The sequence below is a fragment of the Haematobia irritans genome, chromosome 3 (assembly GCF_050003625.1).
Source record: "Haematobia irritans isolate KBUSLIRL chromosome 3, ASM5000362v1, whole genome shotgun sequence".
NCBI classification, from domain to species: Eukaryota; Metazoa; Arthropoda; class Insecta; order Diptera; family Muscidae; genus Haematobia; species Haematobia irritans.
In genome coordinates, this window is record NC_134399.1 from 195,545,067 (window position 1) to 195,572,414 (window position 27,348).

At 30.9% G+C, this 27,348-nt stretch overlaps 3 protein-coding genes and 1 long non-coding RNA gene across 7 annotated transcripts in view; 2 read left to right on the top strand and 2 right to left on the bottom strand.

The window, feature by feature from the left end:
- LOC142230631 (solute carrier family 53 member 1-like) overlaps nucleotides 1-25,589 on the bottom strand; it is a 68,673-nt gene extending 43,084 nt beyond the window's left edge. The window contains exon 1 of one of the 3 annotated variants that reach the window (XM_075301273.1): nucleotides 25,550-25,589. The gene's annotated coding sequence lies outside the window, so the exon portion shown is untranslated. Of the gene's footprint in view, nucleotides 1-4,142; nucleotides 4,589-25,549 lie in introns of those variants that run through there. The other 2 variants (XM_075301271.1, XM_075301272.1) reach the window with 2 other exon arrangements.
- On the top strand, nucleotides 8,703-16,503 carry LOC142230613 (uncharacterized). Its single transcript, XM_075301247.1, has 3 exons — nucleotides 8,703-8,910; nucleotides 15,773-16,275; nucleotides 16,365-16,503. The coding sequence occupies exons 2-3, from the start codon at nucleotides 15,845-15,847 to the stop codon at nucleotides 16,429-16,431; spliced, it is 498 nt and encodes a 165-aa protein (XP_075157362.1). The 5' UTR covers nucleotides 8,703-8,910; nucleotides 15,773-15,844; the 3' UTR covers nucleotides 16,432-16,503.
- LOC142230614 (uncharacterized) lies at nucleotides 10,683-11,759 on the bottom strand. Of its 2 annotated transcripts, XR_012720751.1 has the most exons (3): nucleotides 11,580-11,661; nucleotides 11,265-11,508; nucleotides 10,683-11,201 (listed from the first exon to the last, which is right to left on the bottom strand). It is a non-coding gene; the product is annotated as an uncharacterized LOC142230614 (long non-coding RNA). The 2 variants fall into 2 exon arrangements; XR_012720750.1 differs by having other exon boundaries at nucleotides 11,265-11,759.
- Nucleotides 19,025-20,876, top strand: Ada3 (transcriptional adaptor 3). The gene has a single exon (XM_075301248.1). The coding sequence runs from the start codon at nucleotides 19,170-19,172 to the stop codon at nucleotides 20,574-20,576; it is 1,407 nt and encodes a 468-aa protein (XP_075157363.1). The 5' UTR covers nucleotides 19,025-19,169; the 3' UTR covers nucleotides 20,577-20,876.
- Nucleotides 25,590-27,348: the final 1,759 nt, after the last annotated feature.

Sequence of the window (27,348 nt, forward strand, 5' to 3'; positions counted from 1 at the left end):
ATCGATTTCAACCAAATTTGGCACGCATAGCTGCAATGCTAAATCTACTCCCTGTGCAAAATTTCAATCAAATTGGGGTAAAACTCCGGCTTCTGGCACCGTATTAGTCCATATCGGGCGAAAGATATATATGGGAGCTATATCTAAATCTGAACCGATTTCAATGAAATTTGGCACACTTGACTATAGTACTAATTGTTCTTCTTGTGCAAAATTTTAAGCAAATTAGGGTAAAACTCTGGCTTCTGGGGTCATATAAGTCCATATCGGGCGAAATATATATATGGGAGCTATATCTAAATCTGAAACGATTTCTTCTAAAATCAATAGGGTTCTATTATGAGCTAAAAGACATACTTGTGCCAAATTTTAAGTCGATTGGACTAAAAATGCGACCTAGACTTTGATTACAAAAATGTGTTCACGGACAGACGGACATACCGACATGGTTATATCGACTCAGGAGCCCACCCTGAGCATTTTTGCCAAAGACACCATGTGTCTATCTCGCCTCCTTCTGGGTGTTGCAAACATATGCACTAACTTATAATACCCTGTTCCACAGTGTGGCGCAGGGTATAAAAACCTTAGGGTGGATCTACTGTATAGATATTGAGGGACTTTCCCTCGTCAATTTCTCTAGACTTACAATGTGCCCTCCTAACCCAAAATTGTAGCGCTAACCAAATTTTTGGTCAACCAAAAGGGTAACAACCCAAGATATGTAATGTGAAACAGGGAGTTCCCCAAAATGGGGTGATATCTCCCGTACTGTTACACCTCTACATATCTTCTATTTCAGCTCTTTCTGGAGGCATTGACATCCGAACCTCTTGTTGATGTCTGCAAAATATCTATTTGGCTGATCTTTTCAGTTAATTCATATCGATGGTGTTACAACACAAACAACCCTAGAATTCCGGAGCTAACTTAGATAATATTTTTAAATCATCTACATGCTATAATTTCCTAAACATGTAATTATAGTAGCCCATTACAATTTATATAAATAGGCCACTGCTTGTAGAAAAAATGTGAACTTCCATAGCACACATTTATTATGCCCCCACAACTGTAACAGTACTCATCTTTATGTTGAGATCAAGATTCGCCCCTGGGCAGACTTCATTTTCAAAGCGGTTTCTCATAGCTTTTTGAAGCTGTAACGTTCGAAACCGGGCTGCCAATAAAATTAATAATCGTCATTTTTTTCCGAAAAAATCGTCATAATCGTCACTTCCATTTTAAAAATCGTCAAAAAATCTGCAATGTTAATAATATTAAAACCAAACTAGTTTTTCGTTAAAAACAAAAATATTTATTTCATATCAAGAACAGAAAATTAACACAACTATGCATTTCAACTACAAAATGATAATGAACATTTTAGAACAGATCTAAAAATAACCAAAAATAAAGAATAAGAAGGTCGTACCAAAAAATTTAACAACGATATAAAATATAAATAAAAATATGTATAAAAATATAATAAAAAAAAAACATTTTTATGCAATGCTATGCTATGCAATTCAAAAAATAATATAAAAAATATATATTTTTTTTAAATATATAGTTCTACTTCAGTAAGTTTTTTATTTAAAAATTAAAATAAAGATCTTTAATATTTACATATGTGTTGCCCGAATTTTCTATAGAAATAAAATTTTCACAACTTTTTCTGTAGAAATAAAATTTTAACAAAATGTTCTATAAATTTATTCTTTCGAATAAAACAAAATTTTTGTATATACCAACCACAAAAATTTGATCAACAACTACAAGATATCTTTGTAATTTGGTAGATTTTTGATAAAATTTTCTTCAAATTTTGGTGGATTATTTTTGGCACGAGTGATACTAATACTGTAGATGTAAAATGAGGTATAGCTCCTACATGTATGAAATCTCTAGCAAAAACTTACAATTTCTCTATCTGACTATTGTCGAATGTATTCTCTCTTTTGCTGGCTCTAAAAGTGTAAACGAACTGCTTCTAACATAGTCCACATTTTTGAACCGAGCTAATATCTTCATTTTTTCATTTATTTGCTCAATTTTGTAATTTAAAGCCGTAAGGCCGATGCAAGATAAATTACAATCATCGTCATTTTTGGGGCAAAAATCGGAAAATCGGTATTTGCTATGTTTTGAGTAAAAAATCGTCAAAATGCCCATAAATCGGCAAAATTGGCAGCCCTGGTTCGAAATCACCTTCCAGAAATATTAGGATGGATCTTCATTTGATAAAACGTGAGACTCTATTTCTGACAGCATAACAGACAGACCCGATTTATTCTTACTTTAAAACGTGAGACTCTATTTCTGACAGCATAACAGACAGACCCGATTTATTCTTACTTTAGCCGAATGTACAATTTTAACCCTGCTTTCTCGGAGTCCAACCACAGCCTATGGCACCGGAGGAAATAGACCTGATATAACATACAAGAGTAGTATTTCAACAATTAACATAAAAAGCCGCTGAAACAGCCTAGTAGGCATGTTCCAAGGGTAGTCTTCGCAAATATGATCAGCAAAGGAGCCACCGTGATGCAATGGTTTGCATGCCCACCTTGCATACACAAGGTCGTGGGTTCTATTCCTGCTTCGACCGAACACCAAAAAGTTTTTCAGCGGTGGATTATCCCACCTCAGTAATGCTGGCGACATTTCTGAGGGTTTCAAAGCTTCTCTAAGTGGTTTCACTGGAATGTGGAACGCCGTTCGGACTCTGCTATAAAAAGGAGGTCCCTTGTCATTGGGCTTAACATGGAATAGGGCAGCACTCAGTGATAAGAGAGAAGTTCACCAATGTGGTATCACGATGGGATGAATAGTCTAAGTGAGCCGCATACATCGGGCTGCCACCTAACCTAAGACCAGCCTCCCCAACTCCTACGTATGATAGCAGCAGAGTAGCGGTCGTATGTCCAAACTGTAACCAAGGGCCAAATGTCGTCGTCATCTATTCGCTAGTCCTGCTAAACCGACGAAACCCACTACCAGGTCACTCTGCATATCTTCCAACTTAATTTTTAATTTCTCTAGCCTATTTATCCAAGCAGTTTTGAGTGTTGATTCAAGCGAAGAAATTTAAAAATTTGACCACTAATATCAGAACCGAAAAAAGAAATTGAATAGTATTTTTGGTATAAAATATCCCTGAATATAGATTCTTATGTAAATAGTGCTCTCAAGAAAACTACGTCTGAACGTAGACCGATGATGTGTTTCTCTCAATAAAAATGTGTCTCCAAAGTTGCAAATTAAATTGATGTGTATTTTCTAATTTAAGCGGATTTGTTTTGCTACCTCGAAGGGTTGTCATCTCAACGCGATGGAGAAGTTCAGTTGGCATGAAGATCCCAATAGTGATGCCGGACGTAGCATAGCTATTGGTATGGTCATTCTTGCCGAAAAGGATGATGATGTACGTCGAAGCGAAGAGAAATCCGCAATGCCTTAAGGAGCGGGTGGAATATGAAAAGGAAAATTGCCCATCCCTAGAAAACCAAAAAATTATTAACAACAACCACCGGCGTCCCCGGAGAAACACAAATAATGAGTAATTGTACTAGTCGCCTAGAAGATAATAATCTGGTGCATTACAATTACAAAAATACCGAAATGGAGTAATAGTGCCACCATTTCGAAACTTTACAAAATAGAGGTCTCCATAATCTATAGAACTATTTACCCGATTTTGTGGACCACGGAAGTGGATTTTCGAGCGGACTGGTATACTAAGCATGCAGCAAAGATAGTCAAGAAATGGTTATCAAAAAAAATTTTTTACACCATACAATGTCCAGCAAAAAGCTCGAGTCTTACCCCGTTTGAAATTTGTTTTGGAATTTATTTTAAAAAAGACACCATCTCGATATGCCCCAACATCTTTAAAAACGATTTTGGTCCCGAGTACAAACTGAGTGGTAAAATGTTCCATAGGAACACATCGTTCCCATGAGTATGCCTAGGGGCTTTAGCATCTTATACAAAATATTAATTTTTAAATTATCTAGTGAATTATCACTGAATATCTTTTTGTGTTCTTAAAATGCTATATAGTGGTAGCTTCCAGCCTTTTTCCCCGAATCAAAATAGTTTTAGCTTAGACCTATTCTCTAAATTTACAAACTTACATTTGTGATTCGAGTGTTCGTCTGCCTTATTCCCTTTTTCCAATTTTCTTTCTTTGCAATGATATCTTGGTTAATTCGCTAACAATATATTCATAGTTATTGTTTCACTTTTTTCATTTCAGTCTTTTAGGTGTGTATGGGCTATACGCTTTTATCTTTTTGAATCCCTCACTTAAATTTATTGACTATTTACTTATTAACAATGTATGCAATATTATTTATCACTATATTCACGTCACTTTTTCGAACGCATCAGCACAAAAAAACGAAACAAGAAATAAAACAAATTTAAATATATTTGAAATATTACGTATGATTAGCCACGCATTGTTCTAAATTACAGAGCTTGGCCCCGATCCCGTAATTGTTGCACTTGTAAATGTTGAATTGTTGAAGAATAAAAATTAACTAAACAAAGAAACAGCTGAGCAGCCAAGATGACACTGACAACAAATAGCTGTATTGTTGCGTTGATATTGACAGCGTTGCTTTACTGAGAACAGGGTGCAAACTATTTTTTTAAACAAAATCGATAATAAATTACTATTCACAGGGTGCTTTGAATATCGCGATATAAGAAGCTCAGCTTCTGATATACTTATTACGATTATTGCTTTTCTGAAAAATTGCTTTGCATTTATTTTGTATGTAAAGGTGGGTATTAAGTTCGAGTTTAGCCGCTAAAAACGTCATTTTTTTCACGATTACTTTTCTTTAATAATCCATTTTAAGGAATACAAACTTTGTGAAAATTTGCTTTGGGCTTTTCCCCATCAAGTTATAATAAAATTTGCAACAAATACGTATAATTTCATGCATTTTTCTTACTGATTTAGTTTTCACTTTAACGATTTTAGCGGCTAAACTCGAACTTAATACTCACCTTAAAGAATAAATATTTTTACACACAAATAAGCACAAAATCAATAAATGAAATATAAGAGCATCATTTCTGGCTTGCGCTATATGTCTTTGGTATAAAACACGTATGAAAACGTTGCAGTTAGTCGTCATTGATTTATTCAACTCACCATCAACAGATAAATGCAACTCTGCGTTTTGGGAATAGAAGCGCTCTCGTTTATCGGCAGTTCGGTAAATGTCCCTAATTTGTTTCTATGCGCGGCTTCATTTTAAGAATTCGAAACATTTTCTAACTGCTGCCATCTTTTCACAATATAACCTAAAATATCATATTCCGGGCAAAATGTGGAAAAAGTAAAGATATTTTACAAGAAAACGCCATTAAGTATTGGGAAATGTTTAAATTCGACACGCTGTAGCATGCTTTTAGCAAGACGTTTGGTTTAGCATTCATGCCAAGAATTTTACATGCAAAAAAATAAATAAAATAAATAAATTTGCTAAATTCGTTTATATTTCTTTATTTATTTTTATTGATTGTAATATAAAGCCTTCAAGGACAATAAATAATATTACAAAAAATATTTTGACAAACGGCAGCCTATGGATTCTTTTTTCACACAATTAGATCACACAGCTGAGCAGCGTCAAGTTTAGTAGAACATTAATAACGCACGCAAAACATTTATAACCAAAGTACCAACTAGGGCTGTCACCCGCGATTTTTTATTTTGAATACCGGTATTTTTCGGGTTCCCGAAAAATAAATCCAATGTGTTAAATTTGTGGCTTTTTAGTATTATTCATTAATAAATTGGAGTCTTCATTCAGTACAAATGGCCCTTAGATTTCATAGAACAATGAGTTCATGTGAAATGGAATTCGTGCAACATAAAATAAAAAGTAATGATAAAACGACGATATTCCTGCCAACATTTTTTGAATTTGGGGGCGCTTCTGAGAATCCCCACTACGTCGAAAACAATCATATACGTCATCAAAAACTCGTCGGAAAAGCGCCGTCACTATTGAGAAGTTGTACCACGCCAAGTTACTACGAAAAAGTTTCTCATCAGTGCAATTATTAGGTGCATATTTAGATCAATTTAGAACGACACCAATAAGAGCCCCTTCAAACTATCAGAAAAAGTGAATTTTAAGGTTGTTGTAAAAGAATCATGATCGAATATTGTTCACCATATACCTTTCACAATTTTAAGCGTAGTAACTATTTTTTTCAGCACTTTATTTTCGTTTTTATTTAAATAAATTATAATAAGCTAGTTGCGCTTGGCGTTTCATAAAATGGCTCTTCTAACAATAGTGATGGCAAAATACTTTCATGTACATTTTGTACTTTTTGATATGCTTCCCCCATCACAGTTGGCGATTGTTGTAGTGACATTTACGAGTCTGTGGTAGCGATAAGGATGAAATGGAACTTTGAAATGCTGGCAGGGTAAAAGAGAACTTGTAATTCCCCCTATTTTCTTCGTTTATTCCTCATTTTGGGAACTGTCAGACTGCGTTTGACACCGATGGGCCATCTATTAGTTAGGTTATCTATGGTCATCATTAACTTATTCAAATCACCATTAACAGTTGAATGCAACTCTGCTTTTTGGGAATAGAAGCACTGTGTTTATCGGCAATTCTGAAAATGCCTCAATTCGCTTCTAAGCGCGGTTTAAGAAATCGAAACATTTTAAGAATTCGAAACATTTTCTAACTGCTGTCATCTTTTCTCAACACAACCTAAAAATATCATATTCCGGGCAAAATGTGAAAAAGTAAAGCTATTTTACAAGAAAACGCCATTAAATATTGGAAAAATGTTTAAATTCGACACGCTGTAGTATGCTTTTAGCAAGACGTTTGGTTTAGCATTCATGCCAAGAATTTGACATGCAAAAAAAATAAATAAAATAAATAAATTTGTGAAATTCGTTTATATTTCTTTCTTTATTTATTTTTATTGATTGTAATAAAAAGGCTTCAAGGACAATAAATAATATTACAAAAAATATTTATTTTTTCACACAATTAGACCACACAGCTGAGCAGCTTCAAGTTTAGTAGAACATTAATAACGCACGCAAAACATTTATAACCAAAGTACCAACTAGGGCTGTCACCCGGGATAAATATCGGGACGGGATTAAGCCCGAATCCCGGGATTTTTCAGGATCCCGAAAAAATAATTCCAATGTGTTAAATTTGTGGCTTTTTAGTATTATTCATTAATAAATTGGAGTCTTCATTCAGTACAAATGGCCCTTAGATTTCATAGAACAATGAGTTCATGTGAAATGGAATTCGTGCAACATAAAATAAAAGGCAAAGAAAGTAAAACGACGATATGCCAAGATCGCGTTTATCTGATAAAAATTTGGATGCCTGAAGTACAAAATGATTAACACAAGTGTACGAAAATATACCAAATATAATCAAAATCCTTAAAATGTTTTGTTGAGTAAGATAGCGATATGAAGTTGTTTTTAATTATTTTTTTATATAAATTTTGTTATTCTTTTATTCATATTGTTTAGTTGGACTTGTTTTGTTAAATATGATACCAATTTAAAATTCCTTTTTAATTTATTCTTATGTTCTTTTTTTTTTGTTTTTTGTTAAAAAGTGAATTAAATTAAATTGGTTTAATGTACGTACAACAATTTTTTGGCGATGCATTTAAAGAATCTCGAAAATGTCGGGATCCCGAAAAAATCTCGGAATACCCCGGGATTCTATATTTTGAAATCTCGGGATTTCAAAACAGTTCTAGTACCAACAAGTTCTTTGCCGCATGGATTTGATATTTGTTGTGCTTACTTTGGTTTGGTTCGATTGGTTCTGTGCAAACCTTTTTTACCTACATCGCTACCATACTCTTAAGGCCGGTATGCACCTCTAGCGAAAAATGTCATTCCCATAAGAAATGCATTGCTATTTATGCTAACGAAATTTTCGGTAGCGTTCAATTTCGTAAGCTGGTACGCACCTCTAATGAAAATAACAGGGTTGTCAAAAGCATATTTTGGCAGCAAACATTTAATTATTACAATCATTTATTACAATCATTGTGTGCGTAAAAGTTTTAAAATGTCTGTAAATAATAAACAATTTTTTTGAGGAATATTTGGAACATATATTAACAATTTTTAAAAGCGATTAGCTGGTTTAAAATTTGTGTACACAGCCCTGTTTTTTTGTTGTAGACTTATGCGCTTTACAGACTATCAGTTATTCCGGACGGAATGTCGGTGTTGGAAAGAAATCGTACAGTGTGTCAATTCGGTCAGATTTGTATACGATAAATTTATTATCGAAAGCTATCGATTATCGTTTAGTTTTGAATTATCGAAATTTGCTGAAAAATAATCAAGAAGAAGAAAATGGAAAACGGTAAAAAGCGCCATATTCCAAATAATTTAATGCAAGGAGAGCAACGCAAAGTTTTGGCCAAATAATCCTCAAACACTTTACGTAACAAAGAAAAATACTAATTTTTTTGAAAATCTATCTTCAAACAAAATGGACCACGTATTTACCATCGAATTTATTGAATTATACAAGAAGTGCCCACAACTATGGAAAATAAAATCAGATGAGTATCGGAACAAAAACTTACGTCAAATGGGCTATGACGTTCTACTGCAAAAATGCAGAGCCCATAATAATACGGCAACGGTAGAGGACGTTAAAAAAAATTAATAATATTAGAAGCGCATATAGACGCGAACTAAAAAAAATTCGACAGAGCGAAAGATCTGGCGCTGGAACGGCCAGTGTATATAAGCCCACTTTGTGGTACTACAAGCACCTATCCTTCCTTTCGGACCAAGAAAGTCAAGAAGAAGGAACCTGTTCGGAGGAGCTTTTGGAGGAGTTTTTAGATGTTGAAGTAAGTAATTATATTATCTAAATTTTATTCGTAATGTTTTAACAATTCCCAGTTCCAGTTTCATTTTTTTATATGTTCACATTTTCTACAATAAAACAAGTAAGGAAAGTCTAAAGTCGGGCGGCGCCGACTATATTATGCCCTGCACCACTTTGTGATCCACATTTTCAATACCATCTGAATTCCTTCAAATTTGTTGAATACCTGTGCCAAATTTGAAGTCGATTGGACTAAAACTGCGACCTAAACTTTGATCACAAAAACGTGTTCACGGACAGACGGACATGGCTATATCGACTCAGGAGCCCATCCTAAGCATTTTTGCCAAAGACACCATATGTCTATCTCGTCTCCATAGTTTAGTGTACCGATGGTAATCGTCTGTCTGTACATGTAATTTTGTGTGCAATGTACAGCACTCAGTTTATGTGCAATCGTTCTCAAATTTGATACCGAGTTTTACTTTGACTCGGAGACAATCGCTATTGATTTTGAAAAAATATGTTCATATTTAAATATAGCTCTCGATTTACACTCATACGACAACGGTAGGGCAAAATTTCACTCTGAATTACTTAAACTTGTGCACTGAAAATAGAATCACATTTAGAAAAACCTCCTAAATAAAAATTGTCTGCTATTTATAAGCTCGAATACATAAACATGTTTTAGTTTGACAAAAACAAAATATGAACTTGGCTATTGTAGTACAATTAAAACAATATGTATGAATATCTATAGTATTTACCCAAAAAGCTGAATATATATGTAGTACTGTAATGCCCCCTCAAAACGGTCAATAAAAATTTGGTATATCTCAGCCATATGTAAGAAATACGTAATAACGTTTATAAGATATAAAAAACAAACAAAATTTTTACGTCCCCAATAACCATTCTCACAAATTTTAGTAAATTAGTTTGGTTAGCTTCTAAATATGAGCAAAAAAATCGATGCTGTCGCGCCAGTTATAATAATTCTACGTATATTCATTAATACAATAAAATAAAGTTAATAATACTTGTATTCAAGTCTATTTTGTACTCAATTATGGTGCCACCAGAGATGGTCTGTATCAAAAATTTTTAGGTTTGCGACTGTCGCAAAGTTGTTAACGTCACATACGCGTAGTAAATGTAGAAAAAGTCACAAAAGTCGAAAACTCAAAAAACTGTAGTCTAGTTAGCTAGGCAACGAATTCGATTATATCCAAGACGTTGGAATGTGAAGTTTCAATTCTTCGGAATGTTCACAATATTGCCTTTTGCACAAGTAGGGGGCTTTTCTCGTCCTTCCTTAGCTTAAAGTTCAGCCTCCTCAAGGTATTTTGAGCACTCACCAACGGGAATTTCGATACCACCTAAGAAAATGGGCTTGACCGCGGGAAAACTTTCATAAATGTCTGCAGAAACTGGCAAAATTAATTAATAAATGTTCACAACTTCTATTCCAAATAAGGTTTTCTGCAATAGGTTTATGGGTTTTGCGACATACTTTTATACTGACGCAAATGTGTGTCGCAAATGTCACAGTTTGTGACAGGCCAACCCTGGGTGCCACTATACGCTGCACCAAGGCAAAAAGAAAGTATGTTCACATGAGTTCAAAAACATATTAATGAACAGCCTTTGGTCAGAGTTTAGGCTGTTTTCCTATGGACAGAGAATAAACTGGCCTACGCTAAACAAAATGGTATACGTGACTAGTTTCGGTCTTACTTTCGAATATCTATCACTGCAACGATCATAGATATTGATTCATACGCTTAAACATAGTTGGAAAATGTTCTTTATTGGACAATATTGATTTCTTTATATGGCTGCTGTTATATAGTCGAAAGCATATTGTTGGACGTTTGTGGTTGGAATTTTTGGAATCAATAGTACCGTTGTTTACAGTTTTTTTTAGCGGCAACCTTACTCTTAAAAATGCTCCAGGCAAAAAGTCCAACGGATTGAGATCATTTGGTGGTCATTTAGCGATATAAATTAAGCAAGAAACCTCCTTTTTAAGCCACTCTTGGATGAAGCATACTGAGTGTTTAATCCTCTTTCAATTTCCGTGGCCCGCAGCCAAAAATAACATTTGCTCTTGGAGGTGATCATATTCCTCATCTACGTGTAACGATAGTCACTTGTAGTTTTCCAGCCAATTATAACGAAATCACACTACCACGTTGGAATTCAATCACAAATAATTGAACGCAATAGATGAAAATACTTTTGTAAGCTTGCATGGTGTGCGAAGGCGATTGTGACAGCATTCCTGGTCTCGATACCTTGTGGCGACTGCTGTGAAATAAATTGGAAATTTTATTTATAAATTTTCGATACATTCTAATGTGGCAAACTTACTAGATACTGCATTTGCATTTGACTCATCATTTGCTGTTAAGGATTAAATTGGACACGATGGTTATATTTACACACTAATTAACAAACACAGGCTATTTAAATAAATATTTATTATGATTGAGAAGGGTTGCCATTGTAGTTTCCCAAAAATATTAAAAATTCGTAGCCGCAATTGTGAACGTCTCGATATTATCTCAAGTTGATATTACTAAGTTAAAATAGTAGATGTGAATCAGTGCTGCCGCTAGTGAAAAATTGAGTGAAGTAGATTTTGGAGAAAAGTGGAGTAGATTGAATAAAATTGAAGTAGCATACATTTTTGAAAACAAAACAATAGAATTCATTTTATTATACCCTCCACCATAGGATGGGGGTATATTAACTTTGTCATTCCGTTTGTAACACATCGAAATATTGCTGTAAGACCCCATAAATTATATTCTGGGTCGTGGTGAAATTCTGGGTCTATCTGAGCATGTCCGTCCGTCTGTTGAAATCACGCTAACTTCCGAACGAAAGAAGCTATCGACTTGAAACTTGGCACAAGTAGTTGTTATCGATGTAGGTCGGATGGTATTGAAAATGGGCCATATCGGTCCACTTTTACGTATAGCCCCCATATAAAGGGACCCTAAGATTTGGCTTGTGGAGCCTCTAAGAGGAGCAAATTTCTTCCGATCCGGTTGAAATTTGGTATATGTATATGGTCCCAAACAGCCATGCACAAATTGGTCCAATTCCCCCCTATAAAAGGATCCTCAGATTTATATGGGGGTTATAATAATCAACCAAAACTTTATTTCTGTAGAAAATTTTGTCAAAATTCTATTTCTATAGAAAATGTTGTCAATATTTTATTTCTATAGAAAATTTTGTCAACATTTTATTTATATAGAAAATTTTGTCAAAATTTTACTTCTATAGAAAATTTTGCAAATATTTTATTTCTATAGAAAATTTTGCAAATATTTTATTTCTTTAGAAAATTTTGTCTAAATTTTATTTCTATAGAAAATTTTATCAAAATATTATTTCTATAGAAAATTTTGTCAAACTGAATTATAAACGTATTTAATCGGCCTTCTTTGTTTAAAATATACCCCGTATGGACTAACTTACAATTTAGAAGACGGTGTTAAGGAATTTGAAGTGTTATCGCAACCCAAGTAGTTGCATTGTAGATGACAGTCTTTAGTAGAAGTTTCTACGCAATCCATGGTGGAGGGTACATAAGATTCGGCCTGGCCGAACTTACGGCTGTATATACTTGTTTTAACATAAAAATACTATAAATATTAAAAATCTGATATTTATTAATGGAATGGAATAACATTTACGAAAATTGAACAATAGGTTTTTTGGTAATTTTCCTGGTAAAGTTTTTGCGTTTTATTTTAGCACTGGTTATCAGCAGGGCTGTGGAGTCGAGCCAATTTTGCTCGACTCCGACTCCAGCATTTTTCATCAGCTCGACTCCGACTCCGGAGTCGACTCCGGGTAATATAACTAAATCTCATTTTAATACCACTACTTTGTAGTTCTATTGTGGGGGTACCGTAGGTGGATCGATATAAAGTATCGTATTTATTTATGTGTGCAAAAAAGTTCTTAATTTCACATTAGATGCCAATTGAACTCTTATTTCAAATTTAGGGCAATGTTTAATAAATAAAATAATGATATAAATTCCCATCATTATATGAGAAGATACCAACAGTATATGTATTTGGGGACCAAAGTTATTGATACTATCTCAAATCCTTTAAATTTGTTGCGAGCTATATAAAGGTTTATATTCCCATATGCATCAATTTGAATCTGAATTGATTTAGACAAAATTGTATATACTTCTACAAAATCTATGTACTTAAAATTTAAATCTAAATCTAAAGTCGGGCGGGCCGGTTATAATATACTCTGCACAACTTTGTATTTAGATCTAAATTTTGATAAAATCTCAAATCAGACTTTTACAAAATCTCGGGCAATATTTGGGAAATATTTATAATTGTTTAGACAATTTCGCAAAAATGCATTTATGATTCATTCATTGAAAAATTTGAAAATTTGAGTCATTTCTACAAGTTTTCGACTTAGCAGTGAGTATCAGTGAGCATACAATTTTGGAAAAATTTTTGTCTAGTAAATAAAATATATATCTATATAAAATAGAAATAAAATTTTGCAAAATGTTCTACAGAAACAAAATTTTGACTAAATTTTCTATAGAAATAAAATTTTGAATAAAATTTTTATAGACATAAAATTTGGAAAAATTTTTATAGAAATAAAAGTTTGAAAGAATTATCAATAGAAATACAATTAAAAAAATTGTGTAACAAACGAAATTTTGCAAAATTTTCTATAGAAATAAAATTTTGCAAAATATTCTATAGAAACAAAATTTTGACTAAATTTTCTATAGAAATAAAATTTTGACTAAATTTTAAATAGAAAAAAATATTTCTATAGTAATAAAATTTTGAATACATTTTTTATAACAGTGAGTATCAGTGAGCATCAGTAAGAAAAAAAAATTGAGAAAATTTGCTATAGAATTTGCTATAAAATTTGATAATTTTTTCTTATAGAAATAAAATTTTGAAAAAATTATCAATAAAAATACAATTTTAGAAAAATTTTTGTGTAGTAAATAAAATTCTGCAAAATATTCTACAGAAACAAAATTTTGACTAAATTTTCTATAGAAATAAAATTTTCTACACGCAAAAAAATAATTCTTGCCTCCCAAACGAAATTTTAGACAAACAAAGCTCGTTTCTCATTTGACAAAAAAATTTTATTTCTATATAAAATTTTGACAAAATTTTATATAGAAATAAAATTTTGACTTAAATTTTTATAGAAATAAAATTATCAATAGAAATAAAATTTTGCAACATATTCTATAGAAACAAAATTTTGACTCAATTTTCTATAGAAATAAAATTTTGACTCAATTTTCTATAGAAATAAAATTTTGACTAAATTTTTTAAAGAAAAAAATATTTCTAATGTAATAAAATGTTGAATAAATTTTTTATAGAAATAAAATTTTGACAAAATTTGCTATAGAAACAAAATTTTGACACAACTTTTTATAGAAATAACATTTTGACAAAATTTTCTATAAAAAACAACTTTGAAAAATTTTTTCTGTCAATATTCCACATGTTTGTATATGGCCTTAAAATAAAATTTAAAAAAATAATTTCGATTCTTCGAAATATTTCAAATAAATTGATATGGGCATTAAAATGGATCGATTCAGCCCATCTGCTAGTCTAACATTCTAGAAAACATAAAAAGATAGTAATTGGAAGTTGATTTTCATTTACTATCATGCTGTACATTGATCGAATGAATAACGCAATGGAAATTAATTTGAGTAAAAACTTGCTTAGTTACAAAAATGTGAAGTGTTTTAAAAAATTTGGTTTAGCCGGAGTCGGAGTCGAGCAAAATTTTTACGACTCCGACTCCAGCAAAATCTTCAGACTCCGACTCCAAGACTCCGACTCCGGCTCCACAGCCCTGGTTATCAGTGCAAAAAGAAAACAGCTCTTATGATGTATTTATATCCACTACCTATTTACCAGAAGTTCAAAAATGAAAAGATAGCACAAATATACATTAATTTGTTAACAGCATGATTATATTTTATTATTGTTGAAGTAAGTACAGAAATCGTTTCTAACAAGTTTTCCCAAAGATGAAAGATTATCATCTATATTATTATCATTGTTACAATTTTGTTGTGGTATCTCTGCCATTTTTATGTTTTGTAAATATGCATTCGGAGTTTTAGATTTTAAAAAGTTGTGGAGATAGCATATTGCAAGCACAACAATTCTAGTTTTTGCGGGGCTAAGGTTAATAGTACCTAAGAGTATTCTGAATCTTGATGCTATAATGCCGAATGCATTTTCTACAATCCTACGTGCGCGTGACAATCGGTAATTGAAATAAATTTGCTCTATTGATAATGAGGGCGTACAATAAGGCTTCATAAAATGTTTTCCTAATGGAAAAGCATTGTCGGTTACAAAAACATAAGGCAATTCAATATTAAAATTATTAATTCGTTCTGAATTAGGTAGGTTCAACTGGCCAGATTCGTACATACTACGGATTTTGCTGTTGGCATAGACACCTCCGTCTGAAACACGTCCATTGGCTCCAACCTCAACCATCAAAAATTCACAATTAGCATTAACCAAAGCCAAAAGCACAATACTGAAGTTTTTTTGTAATTGAAATAGTACGATCCTGCGTTGTTCGGTTTTCTTATTTTAATATGTTTTCCATCCATTGCTCCTATGCAATGTGGAAAGTTCCATAAATTTTCAAAATCAACTGCGACTTCTTTCCAATCATATTCACATCTTGGCAACTGCAAATAAAAATTTTAATAGAGTATTAATTGCTATGGTTTTATTGTACATCCTATTTAACAGTCAATACAAAAATATATTTTATATAAAATATAATTTCATTATTATTTTCAGAAAGTTGAGCCGAAAAAAAAACAGTCCTTCTGGAAAGAAAGAAAAACTCTTTTGGAGAAAGCCATAAATATAATGGAGAACACCAAAGAAGATTATGCTAGCAAATTAGCCAGCACTTGGGAGGAAGAGTTCAGAGCTCTTTCTCCCAAACAAAGAATGTATGCAAGTAGGATTATTAGCGAAACCCTCTATTTAGGACAACTGTCACACTTAAACGAAAACTCATACCGCTCTGTAGAAATTGCTCTGACGCAAAACGCCTCTACATCACATAAACGCCCTAGATGGGACAATATAAAAACTTTAACAGACATCGAATTCGAAGAGGAATATTTAAGCGGGTCTTCAATGGACTTCAACCCCTCAACATCAAGGAAACACAAATCAAAAACCAACATACCCATTGCTTCTTCGAGTGAGCGAATAAGTATAAATGTGGAAAGCGAAAGCGATAGCGATAGCTCTGAAGAGGGATGGACGGGAGAAAGAAGCGCAGGTTATAAGTATGAAGTTACCAGTGAGGGAATGCACTTTTCGCACTAAAAAACATTTTTTATACTTTTATATTTATTTTGTATACTTTTTTACACAGGGCAACACAAAAACTCCAAACAAAAAATCACACCAGCCGAAAGTACTCGATGAGAGAAGAAAAGTAGTATCTGGATTTTGCAAAATTGGTTGCTGTTCGTTTTGTGGCCAAATTCGATTTTGTTCACTTTTTTCCAATTTTCGCATGGCCGTAGCTCGATAATTGCTGTGAATTTTTTTGCAGTCTTCAGAAAAGCTACAACTCTTGACTCGCCCAATAAAATGTTGAATATAGTAAGTCGAATAATTTCATCTACATGTTTAAAACCCCAAAAATGTAACGAAAACAAAGATTTTTTCCGTTTTTCGACTGCAGGTCTTGAACTAATGAAAATATTATCAAACAATTAAGGCACTAAGAGCAACAATTTTGATGAAGACTGCAAAAAAAAAAAATCAGCACTTTTCACGCTATGGCCATGCGAATATTGCAAAAAAGTGCACAAAATCAAATTTGACGACAAAAATACACAGAGGCTCATTAAAAACGAACAACAACCAATCTAACAAAATCCAAATACAACTTTTCTTCTCTCATCGATTGCTTTCGGCTGGGATAAGTGATTTTTTATTTGGAATTTTGCGTCATAGTGTTAATAAAGACATGCTAGTACCATTGTTTATTTTTATTTTAAGGTAAGTACTATGTTCGCTTTTCGCGTTGAAATTTTCGCGGTTACTTTATTAAAACAGTTCAATATAAAGCAGATAAATTTACTCAATTGATGTGTAATTTCTTGTTCCTCTAGATTTCGGCAAGACTTTACAGGAATATGTCTGTTTTCATTTATAATTTTGATTATTTCAGGAAAAGTAATCACGAAAATAAAGTGATTTTCAACTCGAAAACCGAACATAGTACACACCTTTATGTTCTTTATTAATTAATCCAAAATAAGCGAACTAATATTAACTATGTATCTACGATTTATACATTAACATATACGTTTAATCCATTGATACCGCAATAATATATGTATACATATATGTACATTTCGTTTATTAGCCTAAATAGGCAATCGTTTCACAAATATAGATTTATGTCATATATGATATATTTCCGTACAAAATATATTTTTAATTTTATATTAATATATGTGCCAAAAAAGTAGTATTTACTATAATACGTTCAATGTGATATATCTGTTTTATAGTATATAAACGATAGAATTTGTGTACAAAACTAAACCTTACTAAAATTAAATAAAGACAAACTTGAATTTACTATAAACACGTAGTAATTGTTTTTGTTATACAGATAAAAGAATTTCTCTCGAGAAGTAGTCGCTCCACTTTTTTCTAGCCCATATTGTGGAAAATCTATCTTTCACATAAAAATCTGAGTGTCCATAATTTCCATTCGGATACATTTCCATCGAGTAGCAGTGTCTCCACCTTTTTAGCACTAAAAAAACTATCTTTCACATATAAATCTGGAAACCTATTCGTTTACATTTTGCAACAGTCGACACATTCAGAAGATTTTTGGCAAACAATTTGTATACCACTCGCAAGCAATAGTTTCAATGTATTTTTGGTTAAAGGTGAGTATTAAGTTCGAGTTTAGCCGCTAAAATTTTCATGAAAAATTGCGATTTTAGCGGCGAAAGGTGGTATTAAGTTCGAGTTTAGCCGCTAAAATCGTCATATTTTCACGATTACTTTTCTTTAATAGTCGATTTTTATGAATACATGTTATAAAATATAAAAAGTTTCTTTGTGCAAATCCCCAAGAGTTTATAATAAAATTTGCAAGAAATAGGTATAGTTGTATGCCCTTTTTTTTTTTAAAATATTACTTTTCTATGTCTCCTATTCTTTTGGCCAATTTGTAGGGATTATATCGAACACAAATATTAAAAGTTACTTACACGTATGTAATTCCTAAGCGATTTTATGATGGCAAGACATGTTTCTATTATAATTCCACTCAAGGTAGATGTTCCCATATAAACTTCAAACTTCAAGTCCGAAAAAGTCTGTCCCGTTGCCAAAAACCGTAACGTAGCTATTAATCTTTCATTTGGAGTTTTCGCATCTCTCAAATGAGTGTCCTGTTTTTGGATGAGTGGACTTATCATATCCAGCAATTCCTCGAATACGTGGGTGTCCATTCTCAGATAATTCTTGTAGTCTTGCGGTGCAGTTAAACTCAATTCTCTTACGAGACGCACATTTGAAGGAGATCTCTTCTTCAACCATCCTTGTATCCATATTCTCTTAACGGGCTGCTCCTCTTTTTCTATTAGCTCCAATAAAAACAAAATTAAAGCTAATTTGATTTTTTTTGTTTTTGTACATATTGTTATTAAAATTTCACAAAAATTAAGCGGCTTTATTTTCTAGTCAATGTTATTGTTTACAAAAAATATCGATACCATATCGATTTCTGCTATCGATTTTTTCATTGGTCTGTCAAACAAAAATTGCAATGTGGTTAATGCGTACGATTTTAATCGAAAAGTTGGACGCGGACATTGTCGTCCGGAATAACTGATAGTCTGTAAAGCGCATTAAATAAATTTTTGCTACCGAAAATTTCGCTAGAGGTGCATACCGGCCTTTAAGTGTAAACGATCCATTGTGTTCGTGCTTTTGCTAACAAATTATCGATAACATGTTGTCGTTGCTTTTAATAAAAGTATTTGTACTTGAGACACCCTGTTGAGAAATATTGGCATTGCTTATATTATTATTAAGAATTAATAGACATTTTTTGTTGAGGCGTTATTGTTTTTGAGGAGTTTCGCTTAGTTTGGAAAAGTAAAGGTGTAGCTATTCCGGGATTTGCGTGTTCTCCTCGAATATGGCCAAAAGTATGAAAATGGCTTCTTCATTCGGAGGAAAACACGGTGGGAAGATAGGCCAACAGCAAGCCAATCCCGAAGCCGACACCGAAGGAGGTTCTGGCTTGCTCACAATACCAATAATAAAAACAAAGGACTGTCCAAAACAACTGCCAGTCTACACAGCCGCTTTGAATAAACCAGCTGAAGATTTCTTGGCCGCCGAAGATCTGGATAATATTCAATTGGAATTAGAAACGCTTTTGTCCAGCGTAGCATTACGCTATCGAGTCTTAAAATTGGAATATGAGAATCTGGATAAGGATGATAAAAACAAGGACAAAAAGAGCAAACATACTTTGCAAATAATGGGACAGGCTGGTGAAAAGCAGCCCACATCACCGGCCACTTCCATGGTGAATAGTGGTAAACGTAAACGAGATGAAACTTCCCTAGTGCGGAAACCAAAACACACAACATTAAAACAAGCCAAGAACTTGCACAATAAAAATAGTCCGCTGGCTCCTCAGACCGACGATAGTTTGGATTGCGCCCCAGGAGTTCATGGTGTTGTAAGAGATGTACAAAAGCCCGTACCCGCCAAAATAGATACACCCAATAAATTCTGGCTTTCAGTTGAGCCCTATTGTATGCCGTTGACAAATGAAGATTTACGTCTTCTGGATGATTTAATGGAGCAATACAATGGTCCGTTGGTACCACCCATACCAGACTTGGGCCCTCACTACTCCACACTGTGGGCCACGGAAGACATGAAGGAAATTCAACAGGGATCAAATCCTAATTCAAATAATCGTTTGAAACCTCAAAACAATGGTGGAGTAAACAATATGCTAAAGAAGGCAGATTCCATAGTGGATGAATGTGTGACGGGGCCGTTGACACAACGCTTAGTATCGGCTCTAATAGAAGAACAACTGATACCAAATCCTGTAGATGCTGTAGCAGACAATAGTAATAGTAGTAGTGAAAATACACATTCATCGGCTCCCATGAGTTTTCGTTCATTGTCCATGCTGCGCAATTGTGTGGGCATTGAGAAACGTGTAAAAAAGGAGCTTATCGAGCAGGGTATTTTGGATATTTCCGATTTTCCAAATAACGATGAAGATGAAATACACTCAGAAATCAAAAGACTCATGTCAGAACTCTCCGCAATTGCTGAGTACAATAGTAATGCTTTGAAACGCTTACATGAGGCAGCAACGGAAGAAATAAAACGCCTGGAAATTAAACGTAAACTGGATGCTATTGACCAAGAGCTATTAGAGACCTATAAGAGGACATTGCAAAATAAAGCCAAACGTAAACCCTTAACACCAGAAGAACAACAAGAGATATATCGGCTAACGTCCGAACAAAAAGCTCTATCAGATCAATTGGCCAATCACTATCCGCTGGAATAGGATTAGTGGGTGCTTTTCAGTAAGAGGTATTAGAAATTACAAATTCCAGGGATTACAGTAATCGAAACTGCAATTATTTGAAATTTTGCAATTGTGGTTACTTGGACTTGGATAAATAATCATATTTTATTTATTTAATTTGCCCCTTTTCTTAAGAAATGTAGTATTACTTAAATTCTTTTCATGAATTCTTTAGTTAAAAAAACCATAACAACTGCCTCAAAAAAAAAATCTGATGAAATTGTATTGTAAATTAATAAAAAATAAATTTTACTGTCAAATCCTATTCGAAACTAAAAACACGTTTTTAAAATTAACCCAATGTAGATCGGTAACAACACTTTGCTTTAAACAATTATGTTGGCTAAATCGGATCTGGATTAATTTATTTCAAAGTTGAGCAATGGTTTTTTGTACTCGATGAACCGGATGTTGTCTTTTGACTAGCAACTGTCGATAACCAAAATAGTTTTTTTTTTGTTTGCTTATGGAAAAGTGGTGATGCGATGAAGTCAAGATGTTAGTATATCTTGACTTCATCGCATCACCTTTTTATAGCCGAGTCCGAACGGTGATTCACATACACGGTTGGTACAATCTACCAAAAATTGTAGATTGGTAGACTTCTCGATGTTTTGGAAAATTGTGCAAAATATTCGTCTCCTACCAAGAGGCATTTCAAAAATGTTTAATTGCAATAAAATGTTTACAAAATTTTTAATAGCAATAACATTTTCACAAAATTTTCTATTGAAATAAAATTTTGAAAAAATTTTATATAGAAATAAAATGTTGACAAAATTTTCTATAGATATAAATTTTTAACTTTTGAGCAAAATTTCTATAGAACTAAATTTTGACAAAAAATTTTCTATAGAAATCAAATTTTAACAAAAATTTTTATAGAAATAAAATTTTGAGAAAATTTTCTATAGAAACAAAATTGTGAGCAAATTTTCTATAGAAATAACATTTTGAGATAAAATTTCTACAGAAATAATATTTTGACAAAAATTTCTATAGAAATAAAATTTTGAAAAATTTTCTATAGAAATAAAATTTTTCCATTCGTTTTGTTTTGTTATTGTTGGTTTTGTTCTTTAAGCATTGTTGTTGTTTTTTTTATTTCAGCTTAAAACCATACATTGACTAAACTACAAGTGTAGCTTAATCAACAGAGGAAAAGAATGTTTGTCAAATTTATTTGGGCAAAGCCCAATTGCCACACTCCTCATCAGTATCCTCTACTTGCAGCAAAACTATCAAACAATTATCAGAATAAATTCAGGCAGTTCATTAAAAATTTTCTATAGAAATAAAATTTTGACAAAATTATCTTAGAAATAAAATTTTGAAAACATGTTCTATAGAAATAAAATTTTGACAAAATTTTCTATAGAAATAAAATTTTGACAAAATTTTCTATAGAAATTAAAATTTGACAAAATTTTCTATAGAAATAACATTTTGAAAAAAATTTCTCTAGAAATAAAATTTTGACAAAATTTTCTATAGAAATTAAGATTTGACAAAATTTTCTCTAGAAATAAAATTTTAACAAAATTTTCTATAGAAATAAAATTTTTACAAAATATTCTATAGAAATAAAATTTTTACAAAATATTCTATAGAAATAAAATTTAAACAAAATTTTCTATAGAAGTAAAAATTTGAAATAAAATTTTGACAACATTTTCTATAGCAATAAAATGTTGACGAAATTTTCTATTGAAATAACATTTTGAAAAAACTTTATATAGAAGTAACATGTCGACAAAATTTTCTATTGAAATGCAATTTTGAGAAAAATTTCTATAGAAATAAAATTTTGACAAAATTTTCTGTAGAAATAAAATTTTGACAAAATTTTCTATAGAAATAAAATTTTGACAAAATTATCTATAGAAATAAAATTTTGACAAAATCATCTATAGAAATAAAATTTTGAAAACATTTTCTATAGAAATAAAATGTTGACAAAATTTTCTATAGAAATAAAATTTTGAAAAAATTTTCTATAGAAATAAAATTTTGTCAAAATTTTCTATAGAAATAAAATTTTGACAAAAATTTTCTTAGAAATAAAATTTTGACAAAATTATCTATAGAAATAAAATTTTGAAAACATTTTCTATAGAAATAAAATTTTGACAAAATTTTCTATAGAAATAAAATTTTGACAAAATTTTCTATAGAAATAAAATTTTGACAAAATTTTCTATAGAAATAAAATTTTGACAAAATTTTCTATAGCAATAATATGTTGACGAAATTTTCTATTGAAATAAAATTTTGAAAAAATTTTATATAGAAGTAACATAGAAATAAAATTTTTACAAAATATTCTATAGAAATAAAATTTTTACAAAATATTCTATAGAAATAAAATTTAAACAAAATTTTCTATAGAAGTAAAAATTTGAAATAAAATTTTGACAACATTTTCTATAGCAATAAAATGTTGACGAAATTTTCTATTGAAATAACATTTTGAAAAAACTTTATATAGAAGTAACATGTCGACAAAATTTTCTATTGAAATGCAATTTTGAGAAAAATTTCTATAGAAATAAAATTTTGACAAAATTTTCTGTAGAAATAAAATTTTGACAAAATTTTCTATAGAAATAAAATTTTGACAAAATTATCTATAGAAATAAAATTTTGACAAAATCATCTATAGAAATAAAATTTTGAAAACATTTTCTATAGAAATAAAATGTTGACAAAATTTTCTATAGAAATAAAATTTTGAAAAAATTTTCTATAGAAATAAAATTTTGTCAAAATTTTCTATAGAAATAAAATTTTGACAAAAATTTTCTTAGAAATAAAATTTTGACAAAATTATCTATAGAAATAAAATTTTGAAAACATTTTCTATAGAAATAAAATTTTGACAAAATTTTCTATAGAAATAAAATTTTGACAAAATTTTCTATAGAAATAAAATTTTGACAAAATTTTCTATAGAAATAAAATTTTGACAAAATTTTCTATAGCAATAATATGTTGACGAAATTTTCTATTGAAATAAAATTTTGAAAAAATTTTATATAGAAGTAACATGTTGACAAAATTTTCTATTGAAATGCAATTTTGGGAAAATTTTCTATAGAATTAAAATTTTGACAAAATTTTCTGTAGAAATAAAATTTTGACAAAATTTTCTATAGAAATAAAATTTTGGCAAAATTATGTATAGAAATAAAATTTTGACAAAATCATCTATAGAAATAAATTTTTGAAAACACTTTCTATAAAAACAAAATTTTGACAAAATTTTGTATAGAAATAAAATTTTTACAAAATATTCTATAGAAATAAAATTTTAACAAAATTTTCGATAGAAGTAAAAATTTGAAATAAAATTTTGAAAAAATTTTCTATTGAAATAAAATTTTGAAAAAAATTATATAGAAATAAAATGATGACAAAATTTTCTATTGAAATGCAATTTTGAGAAAAATTTCTATAGAAATAAAATTTTCATTCGTTTTGTTTGTTATTGTTGTTTTTGATCTCAGCTTAAAGCCATGCATTGACTAAACTACAAGTGTAGCTTAACCAACAGAGGAAAAGTGTGCTTGTCAAATTTATTTGGGCAAAGCCCTATAGACTGCAAGATGGTTGGATGTACAGCTGTTTCGGAATTACCACATTCCTCATCAGCATCCTCTACTTGCAGCAAAACTATCAACCAATTATCAGAATAAGTTCGGGTAATTCACTCAACCCAAAGTGAAATACACTTGAACCTTCCGAAAAAGGGTTTAATAGTGGCAAAGGAAAAGAGATATGCTTGCAAATTTGTTTAGGCAGTAGCCGACTATTAAACCCTTTTTCGGAAGGTTCAAGTGTATTTCACTTTGGGTTGAGTGAATTACCCGAACTTATTCTGATAATTGGTTGATAGTTTTGCTGCAAGTAGAGGATGCTGATGAGGAATGTGGTAATTCCGAAACAGCTGTACATCCAACCATCTTGCAGTCTATAGGGCTTTGCCCAAATAAATTTGACAAGCACACTTTTCCTCTGTTGGTTAAGCTACACTTGTAGTTTAGTCAATGCATGGCTTTAAGCTGAGATCAAAAACAACAATAACGAAATAAAATTTGTACAAAATTTTCTATAGAAATAAGATTTTGACAAAATTTTCTATAGCAATAAAATGTTGACAAAATTTTCTATTGAAATAAAATTTTGACAAAATTTTCTATAGAAATAAAATTTGTACGAAATTTTCTATAGAATTAAAATTTTGACAAAATTTTCTATAGAAATAAAATTTTGACAAAATTTTCTATGGACATACAATTTTGACAAAATTTTCTATAGAAATAAAATTTTGACAAAAATTTCTATAGAAATAAAATTTTGACAAATATTTCTATAGAAATAACATTTTTGCAAATTTTTTTTATAGAATTCAATTCCAGTTTCAGCGAACAAGTGACGCCTGTCATGTGGCCCTTGATTGGACACTCGCTGAGACAGCTGCACTTACCTGATTTCGGCTAAATATACTCTCTAAATCAAGTATGACTACACAAGATTCCTGGGGACACTTTAGCATAAGTGGTGAAAAGCTGCTAGTGTACAATGAATATAGGCGATTGAGAAATTTTTACATTCAATACATATTAGATCATTTGAAATCAAGTTGAATCAATTGCAATATGCCATTATCATTGAGGACAAACTGATTGATTGAGAGAAGTTTTCCCCTGTGGAATGCTTGTGGTCAATTGGGATTGGAATTTCACGATTTTATCGAATAATCGATTTCGGTTTGGAAACACTTTATGTGGTAAAAAAAATTCTCACTCACTCACTCACTCACTACTTTAAACACTTTCATTTCAAAATTATATTTTATCATAGTCTTAATTTTATATTGCACTATTAAGGATCCCTGATATATTGAATTTACTTTTCTAATAAAAATTGATTTCAATTGCTATAAAACTTACTTTGAAATTTTAAAATACTTAATACGGGACTACACAAAAAACGTCTTTACGGTGTCACTTTACATTTCCCACTGAATCGACAGATTTTAAATTTTCCTTCTATTAACAATGCAATTTTTTGGAAGTCTGAGACAAACAAAACAAATCTTTTTGCTAATCTTATCTAATTATGGATTTTCAAAGAAGTTTTCTCATTCTTCGTAATGTACATCTAATTAAAATTGGTGCAATTTTTATCAATTTTAATAACTTAAATAAATATTAGCACAAACCACATTATAGGCAGATAATAAAAATTCTAATCAATTGACAGTTGTAAACTTGAGAAAACCCATAAAAAATACATGAATTTAAAAAGCCGGAAGTAATTGGTGAAAAAATCTTCCGGTGTTTGTAATGCTAATATTTAGGTATAATGTGGATGAGGCTGGGCGCAGATAACCTAAATACATAAATTTCAAATTTTAACCATATCTTGTTCTCCATTATGTGTGCAAATATTTACTTTCCTTGAATTGGTATCATGGTTTTGGAAAAGTAGAATTCCAATCTCTTTAGTATTTTAGTTTAGATTGACATACAGACAGATAGGGGGTCCAATATGTTTTAGGCCATCATTCCAGAATTTTCAATCAGCCTTTGAAATGTTTATTTTTTTAAAATTCCTACTAGATACGCCAACAAGGTACAAGATGAAAAAAAAATGAATACCAATGTTACCTGTTTTAACACAATTCCACATTTAATCCATCAAGATAGATACGAGTTTGCAACAAGTTTATCGAGCGACAAAAAAGGTGTGCGTTCAGAGAAATTTGACGGTTGTTTTTGTTGTTGTAGCAGCTTGAAGAAGCTGATGTGGGTAGATCAATAATGGGTGTTAGTTGTGTGATCACCTGTCCATAGGAGAGTCTTAAACCCAGCCATACAATAACCAAATGATTTTCAGAACAACAAAAGTGTGCATTGTTTCTACCATTGTCAAATCCCAGAATGTCAATATAGGCCTTCTGGGATTTGACGAAGCACAATCACGGTTGTCACTGAGCCAAAAATAATCTACCAAAATTTGAAGAAAATTTTACCAAACAACTACGAAATAAAAAAAATATATTTCTTCAAATTTTGTCAAAATTTTATTTCTTTGAAAAATTTGTCAAAATTTTATTTCTATAGAAGATTTTGTTAAAATTTTATTCCTATAGAAAATGTCAAAATTTTATTTCTATAGAAAATTTTGTCAAAATTTTATTTCTATAGAAAATTTTGTCAAAATTTTATTTCTATAGAAAATTTTGTCAAAATTTTATTTCTATAGAAAATTTTTTCAAAATTTTATTTCTATAGAAAATTTTGTCAAAATTTTATTTCTATAAAAAATTTTGTCAAAATTTTATTTCTATTGAATATTTTGTCCAAATTTTATTTCTATAGAACATTTTGTGCAAATTTTATTTCTATAGAAAATGTTGTGCAAATTTTATTTCTATAGAAAATTTTGTGAAAATTTTATTTCTATAGAAAATTTTTTCAAAATTGTATTTCAATAGAAAATTTTATCAAAAATTTATTTCTATAGAAAATTTTGTCAAAATTTTATGTATACAGAAAATTTTGTCAAAATTTTATTTCTATAGAAAATTTTTGTCGAAATTTTATTTCTATAAAAAATTTTGTCAAAATTTTATTTCTAGAGAAAATTTAGTCAAAATTTTATTTCTAGAGAAAATTTTGTGAACATTTTATTTCTATAGAAAATTTTGTCAACATTTTATTTCTATAGAAAATGTTTTCAAAAT

Bases quoted from the DNA above. Each gene is read 5' to 3' on its own strand.
- LOC142230613 (XM_075301247.1), top strand. From the start codon at position 15,845: ATGGAGAACACCAAAGAAGATTATGCTAGCAAATTAGCCAGCACTTGG. The intron at 16,276-16,364 runs GTATGAAGTTAC...TTTTTTACACAG, and splicing joins GAAAGAAGCGCAGGTTATAA to GGCAACACAAAAACTCCAAA.
- Ada3 (XM_075301248.1), top strand. From the start codon at position 19,170: ATGGCCAAAAGTATGAAAATGGCTTCTTCATTCGGAGGAAAACACGGT.